The 12760-nt window shown below is 40.8% G+C and overlaps 1 protein-coding gene across 1 annotated transcript in view; it reads right to left on the reverse strand.

Moving 5' to 3' along the window:
* The window catches only part of rxfp2a (relaxin family peptide receptor 2a), a 50282-nt gene that overhangs the window by 20991 nt on the left and 16531 nt on the right, over positions 1-12760 (reverse strand). The window contains exons 7-10 of the mRNA XM_073478833.1: positions 12295-12366; positions 9673-9744; positions 7074-7148; positions 5098-5169 (exon numbers count right to left, since the gene is read on the reverse strand). Of these exons, the coding sequence (XP_073334934.1) occupies positions 5098-5169; positions 7074-7148; positions 9673-9744; positions 12295-12366 (291 nt within the window). The remainder of the gene's footprint in view (positions 1-5097; positions 5170-7073; positions 7149-9672; positions 9745-12294; positions 12367-12760) is intronic.

Raw genomic sequence — 12760 nt, forward strand, 5'->3', positions numbered from 1 at the left:
CATAATTCAATATCCCTGTTTCAGTGATTTTATAACGAGGATTAGGAAATCAATGCAGAAAAGAATGCATGAGTGTTTCCACGTCACATTAGATAGCAATCATATAACACATACTGAGAAATTAGTAAGTGTTATCAGAGGTGGGTAATAACGATTTACATTTACTTCATTACATTTACTTAAGTAACTTTTTGGATAACTTGTACTTTTAAGAGCATAATTATGAATACAATAATGCAGTATATATAGAACTGTAGGCTAACTGTAACGGATTGCCTTTACATTCTGCATAACATTCTCTGTGTTTGCCAGGTGCATGTACAGTGAATTTGGTCAATATCACTGTGTCACTGTGCAGTCACATTTTGGCAGGGCCTGCCGAAAAGTGACTGCACCCTGTAAGTCCTTATTGCAAGGAGTGATATTGACCAAATTCACTGTACATGCACCTGGTTTCCTCTACTATTAATGCTGAAAAGACAGAGAATGTAACCCCTCCCAATCCAGAGTTACAGGGTGCAGTCACTTTTCGGCAGGCCCTGCCGAAAAGTGACTGCACCCTGTAAGTCCTTATTGCAAGGAGTGATATTGACCAAATTCACTGTACATGCACCTGGTTTCCTCTACTATTAATGCTGAAAAGACAGAGAATGTAACCCCTCCCAATCCAGAGTTACAGGGTGCAGTCACTTTTTGGCAGGGCCTGCCGAAAAGTGACTGCACCCTGTAACTCTGGATTGCAAGGAGTGATATTGACCAAATTCACTGTACATGCACCTGGTTTCCTCTACTATTAATGCTGAAAAGACAGAGAATGTAACCCCTCCCAATCCAGAGTTATAGGGTGCAGTCACTTTTCGGCAGGGCCTGCCGAAAAGTGACTGCACCCTGTAAGTCCTTATTGCAAGGAGTGATATTGACCAAATTCACTGTACATGCACCTGGTTTCCTCTACTATTAATGCTGAAAAGACAGAGAATGTAACCCCTCCCAATCCAGAGTTACAGGGTGCAGTCACTTTTTGGCAGGCCCTGCCGAAAAGTGACTGCACCCTGTAACTCTGGATTGCAAGGAGTGATATTGACCAAATTCACTGTACATGCACCTGGTTTCCTCTACTATTAATGCTGAAAAGACAGAGAATGTAACCCCTCCCAATCCAGAGTTACAGGGTGCAGTCACTTTTCGGCAGGCCCTGCCGAAAAGTGACTGCACCCTGTAAGTCCTTATTGCAAGGAGTGATATTGACCAAATTCACTGTACATGCACCTGGTTTCCTCTACTATTAATGCTGAAAAGACAGAGAATGTAACCCCTCCCAATCCAGAGTTACAGGGTGCAGTCACTTTTTGGCAGGGCCTGCCGAAAAGTGACTGCACCCTGTAACTCTGGATTGCAAGGAGTGATATTGACCAAATTCACTGTACATGCACCTGGTTTCCTCTACTATTAATGCTGAAAAGACAGAGAATGTAACCCCTCCCAATCCAGAGTTAAAGGGCGCAGTCACTTTTCGGCAGGCCCTGCCGAAAAGTGACTGCACCCTGTAAGTCCTTATTGCAAGGAGTGATATTGACCAAATTCACTGTACATGCACCTGGTTTCCTCTACTATTAATGCTGAAAAGACAGAGAATGTAACCCCTCCCAATCCAGAGTTACAGGGTGCAGTCACTTTTTGGCAGGGCCTGCCGAAAAGTGACTGCACCCTGTAACTCTGGATTGCAAGGAGTGATATTGACCAAATTCACTGTACATGCACCTGGTTTCCTCTACTATTAATGCTGAAAAGACAGAGAATGTAACCCCTCCCAATCCAGAGTTAAAGGGCGCAGTCACTTTTCGGCAGGCCCTGCCGAAAAGTGACTGCACCCTGTAAGTCCTTATTGCAAGGAGTGATATTGACCAAATTCACTGTACATGCACCTGATTTCCTCTACTATTAATGCTGAAAAGACAGAGAATGTAACCCCTCCCAATCCAGAGTTACAGGGTGCAGTCACTTTTTGGCAGGGCCTGCCGAAAAGTGACTGCACCCTGTAACTCTGGATTGCAAGGAGTGATATTGACCAAATTCACTGTACATGCACCTGGTTTCCTCTACTATTAATGCTGAAAAGACAGAGAATGTAACCCCTCCCAATCCAGAGTTACAGGGTGCAGTCACTTTTTGGCAGGGCCTGCCGAAAAGTGACTGCACCCTGTAACTCTGGATTGCAAGGAGTGATATTGACCAAATTCACTGTACATGCACCTGGTTTCCTCTACTATTAATGCTGAAAAGACAGAGAATGTAACCCCTCCCAATCCAGAGTTACAGGGTGCAGTCACTTTTCGGCAGGCCCTGCCGAAAAGTGACTGCACCCTGTAAGTCCTTATTGCAAGGAGTGATATTGACCAAATTCACTGTACATGCACCTGGTTTCCTCTACTATTAATGCTGAAAAGACAGAGAATGTAACCCCTCCCAATCCAGAGTTACAGGGTGCAGTCACTTTTTGGCAGGGCCTGCCGAAAAGTGACTGCACCCTGTAAGTCCTTATTGCAAGGAGTGATATTGACCAAATTCACTGTACATGCACCTGGTTTCCTCTACTATTAATGCTGAAAAGACAGAGAATGTAACCCCTCCCAATCCAGAGTTACAGGGTGCAGTCACTTTTCGGCAGGCCCTGCCGAAAAGTGACTGCACCCTGTAAGTCCTTATTGCAAGGAGTGATATTGACCAAATTCACTGTACATGCACCTGGTTTCCTCTACTATTAATGCTGAAAAGACAGAGAATGTAACCCCTCCCAATCCAGAGTTACAGGGTGCAGTCACTTTTTGGCAGGGCCTGCCGAAAAGTGACTGCACCCTGTAAGTCCTTATTGCAAGGAGTGATATTGACCAAATTCACTGTACATGCACCTGGTTTCCTCTACTATTAATGCTGAAAAGACAGAATGTAACCCCTCCCAATCCAGAGTTACAGGGTGCAGTCACTTTTTGGCAGGGCCTGCCGAAAAGTGACTGCACCCTGTAAGTCCTTATTGCAAGGAGTGATATTGACCAAATTCACTGTACATGCACCTGGTTTCCTCTACTATTAATGCTGAAAAGACAGAGAATGTAACCCCTCCCAATCCAGAGTTACAGGGTGCAGTCACTTTTTGGCAGGGCCTGCCGAAAAGTGACTGCACCCTGTAACTCTGGATTGCAAGGAGTGATATTGACCAAATTCACTGTACATGCACCTGGTTTCCTCTACTATTAATGCTGAAAAGACAGAGAATGTAACCCCTCCCAATCCAGAGTTAAAGGGCGCAGTCACTTTTCGGCAGGCCCTGCCGAAAAGTGACTGCACCCTGTAAGTCCTTATTGCAAGGAGTGATATTGACCAAATTCACTGTACATGCACCTGATTTCCTCTACTATTAATGCTGAAAAGACAGAGAATGTAACCCCTCCCAATCCAGAGTTACAGGGTGCAGTCACTTTTTGGCAGGGCCTGCCGAAAAGTGACTGCACCCTGTAACTCTGGATTGCAAGGAGTGATATTGACCAAATTCACTGTACATGCACCTGGTTTCCTCTACTATTAATGCTGAAAAGACAGAGAATGTAACCCCTCCCAATCCAGAGTTACAGGGTGCAGTCACTTTTCGGCAGGCCCTGCTGAAAAGTGACTGCACCCTGTAAGTCCTTATTGCAAGGAGTGATATTGACCAAATTCACTGTACATGCACCTGGTTTCCTCTACTATTAATGCTGAAAAGACAGAGAATGTAACCCCTCCCAATCCAGAGTTACAGGGTGCAGTCACTTTTTGGCAGGGCCTGCCGAAAAGTGACTGCACCCTGTAAGTCCTTATTGCAAGGAGTGATATTGACCAAATTCACTGTACATGCACCTGGTTTCCTCTACTATTAATGCTGAAAAGACAGAATGTAACCCCTCCCAATCCAGAGTTAAAGGGCGCAGTCACTTTTCGGCAGGCCCTGCCGAAAAGTGACTGCACCCTGTAAGTCCTTATTGCAAGGAGTGATATTGACCAAATTCACTGTACATGCACCTGATTTCCTCTACTATTAATGCTGAATAGACAGAGAATGTAACCCCTCCCAATCCAGAGTTACAGGGTGCAGTCACTTTTTGGCAGGGCCTGCCGAAAAGTGACTGCACCCTGTAACTCTGGATTGCAAGGAGTGATATTGACCAAATTCACTGTACATGCACCTGGTTTCCTCTACTATTAATGCTGAAAAGACAGAGAATGTAACCCCTCCCAATCCAGAGTTACAGAGTGCAGTCACTTTTCGGCAGGCCCTGCCGAAAAGTGACTGCACCCTGTAAGTCCTTATTGCAAGGAGTGATATTGACCAAATTCACTGTACATGCACCTGGTTTCCTCTACTATTAATGCTGAAAAGACAGAGAATGTAACCCCTCCCAATCCAGAGTTACAGGGTGCAGTAACTTTTTGGCAGGGCCTGCCGAAAAGTGACTGCACCCTGTAACTCTGGATTGCAAGGAGTGATATTGACCAAATTCACTGTACATGCACCTGGTTTCCTCTACTATTAATGCTGAAAAGACAGAGAATGTAACCCCTCCCAATCCAGAGTTACAGGGTGCAGTCACTTTTTGGCAGGGCCTGCCGAAAAGTGACTGCACCCTGTAAGTCCTTATTGCAAGGAGTGATATTGACCAAATTCACTGTACATGCACCTGGTTTCCTCTACTATTAATGCTGAAAAGACAGAGAATGTAACCCCTCCCAATCCAGAGTTACAGGGTGCAGTCACTTTTTGGCAGGGCCTGCCGAAAAGTGACTGAAGTGACAAAAATAGTTTTGTGGATTTGTTCATTAAGACAACGCGACATCATTGACGTCAGAACATATTTACGGGATAAATGATCGATGTAAGATGGATATCTACATGCAAAAACCCAATCATGTGCGTCGTCCCTGACACATGCATCTCATTTGTAGTTTATCATTAAGCTCCCTAAGTGGAATCAAAAGGCCCTGATTCTTGTCAACTGCAAAAATAGATTGTGTTTAAATGAATTTGGCTTTTATTAAGTTTCATAGGATGAAAGGCGAGATACTCACAGAACCTCAAGCTTGCTGCAGGTCTTCAGGATAGAGTAGTTGAGTGTTTGAATCTGGTTTCCCTCAAGATCCCTGAGAGCAGAGAAAATGAAGAAGACATAGAAACACATTTGGTGATTTAATGTCAATATACCTCTACCATTTCTGGGTAAATCCATTTGATCTACTTTAATTAACCTATCCTCCACTGGAATTAAATCGAGCCATCATCGAAGTCACTCATACGTGGATGGTAAAAAGGAAGAAGGGTTCCCTTTGGCTTTTCCTTCGCACAGTGTTTCTCATTTGAATTCCCCCACATATCGCTGATCACCATTTTGAATGGCGAACGTTGATTTTGTGGTTCCTCAAATGAATTCCAAAGACCCTGGGGATAAACTTTCCTTTATCTTTAGTTTACTTTGAAGTCTTTGACTTTCAGGGCTGAAGACTTTTGCTTCAAAGTGATCTGGAACGTGACGTGTTGGAGTAACGACTCTGAAGGGTCAACAGGTCCATCATTGGATGTTGTTTACCAACCTTCACGCACCTCAATTCATCATCAACACTTCATTTTTATAAAACAGATGTAGCATGAAGGACTCAAACATCTTTTTAAAGCCTTGTGTTTTAGAAAATGTCGTGGAGCATTAAAACTATGGAGTCACCACGGGGCGTAACACAAAACATGTTTCAAGCATTACATTTATTTTTAGGTATGATTCCATGTAATAGGCAAAACATTTTTTCGTACTTTTGCACGGGTTAAACAAAAGGCCTGTTGGTTCTGATGATCTTCTAATTCATGGCTTACACCCCACGGTATATCAACACATAAAGGAACATCAAGCTTACATCCTTAGTCTTTGTTTTTGGTGTCTCAGGTCATAGTATGGGGTTGAAAGTTTATTCCAAATGAGGATTGGAGAAGGAACAAAATGTAATATTTGTCTGGTGTTTAATAGTTATATAAGCCAAATGTCCAAAAAGTTAACTTATTCAATTGCATGTGAAAATGTGTAAAAATGTGGCTTTCACCTGTGAGAAAGCACATTTCATGTAATTTCATATGACAAAGGCCAGTCATACTGTAGATTTCATTTACACTAGGGATGCACCACTTTTTGAAAAAACAGATTCTGTCCACATCAGCTTCAAAAGCATAATTAGTTCAAAATGTGCCATGAAAAACAGACAGTGCACAAAGAATTGTTGACTAACAAATTAAATTAGATTGAATTTGATACACCATTTTGTACTTTCCCCCCGCTGTAATAATCTACTGTGACGCGCATGTGATCCCCTTATCACATTGCCTAAAACTGCTAATCTTGAAGACCATTGAAAGAATGTTTGCCCTTATGTCCCTGCCATTTTTCAAAACTGATGCCAATCACATATGAATGTACGTAATTCACATGTGAAAATGTAAATCTAGCACGTGGAAATTTTCATTCATTGTAAATAAATAAAGCCAATCGCTTGCAAAGATGTTCAGTTCACATGTGACTTTAATTTATGTTCACAAATTACGATTTTAGTTCACATCTGAAAAAGCTAATTTCACATGTCACATTTTTGTAAAGGTTGTGTTTGAGAAACACAAAAAAACCCAACAGTGACAGACATTGTTTTCGCTCGGGGAGTTAAAGTGGAGTGTGTACGAGCGCTGAACAGCAGTCCGCTGCAAACAGATATAAAAACTACAGATGAAATGAGGTGTTTATTAGACTCTCCAGTCCGCACTCACTAAACAAAAGTAGTTGGTCAAGCTGACCGACCACTGTGACATCGGCTGAGGAAACCTCACCGCTAATGTAGTCATGAGGAACACTCATTCAGTCCTCTTATTGTCAGGCTATGTAACTCCTGTCACCTCTATTTCCCAGCCTCATTTGTTTACAAGCACACACATCTGTCTGTCTGGAGCACAGTATCTCCTTTATCACACACCTGCACTACACACACACACAAGTACACTGTTGGAGCAGACTCACAGCCAGTCCAAGGCAGGCATGTGTTGACAGAAGCTGGGGTGAGGAAGCTGCTCCAGCGATGCGTCCACCATGGATCTTACGAGAAAACGAACAAAGAGATTCAAACTCTACACATCAGGAGCTCCCATTAATACAGAGCAGAAATGATGAAGTGGAACAGCTTGTAGAGCTGAAAACAAAAGGGAGCTGTGAGTTGTTTTGAGGATAAATCAGAACACTACAGCTGCAGCAGTGACTTTAATGTTTGTATTTACCTTTTGTCGTTCATCATGTGACGTACCTTTAGGCAGACTGATTCCAAATGACTCATAGTTATTGTAGTTACAATTAGTTAGGATTACGAAACAATAATGTATTAAAGTACCACATTCACTGTTATATCTTACTTATCACAGGTCTATGCAAGCAGTGACATAAACTTCTATTCATTTCAGTAATGTTTACCTGAAAAATGTTTTCTCAGTTGTAGCAGTCCCACTGTGCATTACTTACTATCTTTTTTATTTTGGCTAAATTTCAAAATCCCTTTTGGACTGATTGCATTGGATCCAGATCACCTGTACACAGGCTGTGGAGACTGGCTCCTAATTAATGAGTGAAAGCAGCTTGGGGCATTCCCCTCCCAGCCAATCAGGGTGTGCCCTTTTGTGAAGGCTTAAGACAGTGGGGATTTCATCATTGACATTGACACGCTGCAGACCCTTTTCTTTCTAGTTGAGGGAAGTTGTGTGTGTGGGTTCTACGACCCAGTTGAGTGACCATCGACAGTCACCATTCAACTAGGCGACCTGCATCACGGCTGTGCTCATTTGTTTATTTATCTTTAGTTTACCTTTACTGTGTCCCTTGAAACCCGAGCCCCTCTATACACCTTAAGTTTTTCCCATTTTATGTCTCTGGGGACTTTAGAGTTTGTACAAGCATATTTCAGTGTCATTATCCCCTGAAGAGGCATTTTTTGATTATTATTCTAGTATTTGGCATTCTCTGTAAATATATATATATTCTTTGTTTATATTGTTGGTACTTTTACTTTTACTTGAGTTAAACTGGTACACTTGGTACTGGTAAATTTAGTTATTTCCCTGTAGACAAACTATGAAATTCTTTATAGACATTTATTAAGCAATTGTTTATGTGATGTTGCAACTGATGTTTATTATACTTTCTAAATGTTTAATAAATACTGTCAGTCATCCATAAACATTATTTTTTATTAAAGCTGCAAGTGATATTCATAAACCTTAACAATTGCTTAATAAATAGTTCATAAAGCATTTCATGTTTTGTTAACAATGAAATTACTATTTACTAAAGTTTAATTAACTATAAACTCACTATAAAATTTCTTTAAAGCAACAATACTATTACTTGAGTATAATATTCTGCCATCATATACTCACTGATTGGACACTGATGCTGTTTACTCTGATGTTTCTTATCAGGTCTTTGTAACATATTGTTATACATCAAGTTCCACCCAAAATCCAGAGTGGATTTGCCTGGTACAGTGAAACCATTTTCTTAAACACACTGTAAATACACTCCTTGATACTGAGCAATTACATTACAGTCAGCAAGTCTTTGCTCCCACAGTTCTCAGATTAAAAAACAAACTTTGATATTCCTGGTTTCAAAACTTCAGACAGACAAGAGGAGCGATGAAGCCTCTGTCTGACACTCCGCTGAGGTACACGCACTCTTTGAAGAGGCAAACAGAGTGAGAGCACATTTAAAGGGCTTTTATCTTTCAAGCATAAATATTACAAAAGACATTTACGGATATGGGTACCTGTTGAAATCAAATGTCAAGTGGCGAAATTAACTGTGGCAGATGGGCGTGAGGCAGATGACAGTGCAGAGGGGTGACACTCTCAGATTAAAGACTGGGAGAACAATGTCAGAGTAATCTTTCTATTGTAGGCTACAAAGGATAATAGCAGGGGCTGATCTAAGATCATAAAAGCAGGAACTGGATAAAGAGGAGGGAAGTGAGGATGACAACAAGACATAAAGAGAGACTGGACTGTGGTGTGGATGTTAAGGATAAAAACAGGCATGGTTGTGAATTTATGAGAGAAACAAAAAGGGCAGAGGGGATTAAAAGTTGTTACAGCGCAACTGTCAGTTATCTATTTATTTTTTGTTTGAATTATTTTGTTATTGTTTTTATAATTTCTCTATGAAGCACTTTGTCAACATCTTTTAGGAAAATTGATGATTGAAGCTCCAACATGCTTCAAATCTTGAAACTCAAACAATACACAGAAAATTAATAATGTTACATTATATATGCACCTTTGTAAGGTGACCTACATTATATCTATAAACGTATAGATATGTATCTTTGTGGTGTGATTAAAATGTTTATTTTCCTATACTGAGAACATTTAGGTTAGCATTTTTCCCTCAAAGAGAAGGTGTTAGTTTTATTAAAACTTCTAGTTAACTAACTAGATTTTTTAAATCACATACAGACATATGAACAACTAAATTTCTAATTTTTTCATATGTCGGAGAACTGCAGGAATCAGTTTGAAATTAGAAATCAGTCAACACCCAAGCACAAGACTTAAAAGAGACGAAAGATGCAACTTACAGGTACATGAGAGACTGGAGCCCTATGAAAGTATCCTGGGACAAGATGCTCAGTGGGTTATGATCCAACATCCTAGCACAAAAAAACAAACCACTTCAGTTATGCAATCATGTGACCTAACTTAATTCATGTGTTTTTAAGAATTATTATTAAAATGATAGATTTATTTTGGGGATTAAAGCACCACCCTCATGTTGTACAAACAAATATGCATATGACGCTACAGCTACCTGGTGATTAGCTTCAGTTCACACCAAATCAGAGGCAAATCAGCGCCCACTCCTGTGTGCGACAATCACCAACGAGTCACTGACGCCTGCTGGAGGCTAAATAACTGGCTGAGTTACATTCTTTCTTCCTCCGTCGCTTTGACGCCGTCAGTCCTGTTTAACGTCTCTCGTGTCTTGTAGTGTGTGACTCCCTGTCTCTGATCGGTCAAAGACTTCAACACTCCCAATTACAAGGCAGAAAGTTGTGAAGTGTGAACAGTACAGTGATCTGACGACCATTAGCTTAGCATAAATACTGGAATAAGGGGGGAAAAGCCAGATTGGCATTGTAAAAAGATAAAAACAACAACAATAACGCCAAAAAAAGACTACTTCATACCAGCACCTTTATATTTGACTAATGAACACTCATTTGTACGGAAGCCCTGTGGGGCAAGTGAGAATCTTGTTTTCTAGTGCTCCATTTTCTAAATTCAATTTTTTGTTTTCGTGTGTTGAGCCGAGTGAAAAAGAAAATGTGTACTTTTTTTCTGTGTTTGTGAAACCCAGTGGAAATTTTTAAGGCTCATTTTTAAGTGTTTGTTTCTGTAATGCTCATTTTGACCACAAGGGGCGTAAGTGCACCACTACTCATGTCCTAAATAAGATGAAAAGCAGTTTTAATTTCTCTCTGCACTCTATTTCAGTATATGTTAGCAGGTTATGTCACATGACTGTCATGTTTCATTTGGCGAGGAATATGTCCTCACAATGAGGATATGGAGTGTAACGATCCCTGACAGCACATTCATGTCCACTGCAGCAGTTTCACACACAACAACTACATGAAAACTAAAATCATAGTTGGTGAAATATGTACAGTATTCATTCTTTAATGCTATTTAATTTAATCTTGGATTGGATTGAGATTTGAGTTGTCTGATATTTTTGTAACTGAAATGTACACTACATGCGCAAATACGGAAGTGCAAGTGAGCAAGTAACACTGCTGGTTTGAATGTTTATGATAATGCGGATCTATAATTAACATTTGATATGAAGTGAAATGAAATGTGAGATGCATCATTATGTGTAAAATAATGCCTCTCATGTTTAATTTTTACAATCTGGCTTTAATTTACCAACCTCTGTGTTCGTATGCAGCCTCTTGTGGTCAAAATGAGTATGACAAAAACAAACACTTAAAAAAATGAGTGAAAAAACGAGTAAAACAGGGAGTTTCACACACACAGAAAAATAAAAAATTCTCGTGCAAAATTATTTATTCCTTTGGTTCGATACATAAAAACATTTTTTTTAGAGCCCTTGAAAATGGAGCACCAGAAAAAAAATTCTCACTTGCCCATCAGAGCTTCCGTACATTTGTGTAATCTGAGCACAAAAGGAGGTGGTCTACAGGGAGTTATGAGCTGAAACTGGTTCTTGGTACAGTAACTTCCTGGAGTCTCTGCTAATAGCCTGGCTACTTCACTGTGACAATGCCATTCCATGCAAATGAGAAATAAAATGTTATTTATTGAGATGGGAGATGCTGGTAGGTATATATTTTTTTTAACTTTCACAGAGACAGGCCAGCTGTTTCCCCCTGTTTTCAGCCCTTTGTGCTAAGATAAGTTAACAAGCTGCTGGTTGTAGCAGCAATGACAGCAGTATCAATCTTCTCATTTAACTCTCGGTGAGAAAGAGGATAGGAATCTTTCGCAAAATGTGTCTTGTCAGGTCTAGGGTGTCACAGGTCCTTCTAATTAACACACTGTAAAATGCTGATTTTTTAGGCGATTACTTTTTCCCTGGCTGGGTGCTCAATATCACAAGATGGACCTCAAAATCGTACTAATCTGTACTGTATCATAGGTCTACTGTTTGGCAGCTGGTTGAGTCAAGGAGGCTTGTAGTGCCAAATGATCATTGTTGAAAGACTTGATCTACTATATCCTGCTACAGGCCTATAAGACACAGTTCAAATCTCTGCACCAAAACAAAATAATCTCTTTAAACTCTTGATATAATGAGATGAGCATAAATCATTTTCTTTTATTGGACAATTGACTCAAATTCGATCTCACAGTGAAAACAAGACTCAAGCCGTAAAACTGCACATACATGTTATGGACACAATAAAAACAACTCTCCCAGCTCTTCATCCTGCCCAGATATTTTCAATCACATTAAGAGAATCTGTTTAAAGGAGGGACCCTAGAACACAAATCAAAATCTAAAAGAGAACTCCAGATGCCTACTTTTTAACTAGAACCAGACAAAGAAGAGTGTGTGTGTGTGTGTGTGTGTGTGTGTGCGTGCGTGTGTGTGTGTGTGTGTGTGCGTGTGCGTGCGCGCGCGCGCGCGCGTGCGTGCGTGCGTGCGTGCGTGTGTGTGTGTGTGTGTTACTCACAGCCACTCTAACTGATGGAGATCCTTGAACACACCGGGACTGAGGGAGGATATCAAGTTCTCACTAAGAAACCTGCGAGAAAAAGAGGGATTGATATATAAAAATACATTGTTTAGTGTAGTTTCTCCAACTCCTAAAGATCCATTAAGCACACAAAACTATTTAGATAATTGATTAAAGGTGCAGTATGTAAGAATCGGCCACCTCCTGTAATCCCTATTCCAACAAATAGGGGGCAGCATTTCATCATTAACAGCTAACTCCTGCTTAGTGTAGCTGCAGTTAGCCGGTTAGCTCAGTTAGCCGTGCAGCTGGTGGTCCAGACTGGGAACTTGGAGTGGTGTTACGAGTAAGCACGGGCCAGGGCTAGCTGGCTAGCTTGTCAATTTCCGTAGATATCTCTGCAACCCCCCACACGTTGACATAACGACAAAACTCCTCTTTCTTCAAATTCTGTTGATTATTT

Source organism: Pagrus major, chromosome 13, assembly GCF_040436345.1.
Source record: "Pagrus major chromosome 13, Pma_NU_1.0".
Taxonomy (NCBI): Eukaryota; Metazoa; Chordata; class Actinopteri; order Spariformes; family Sparidae; genus Pagrus; species Pagrus major.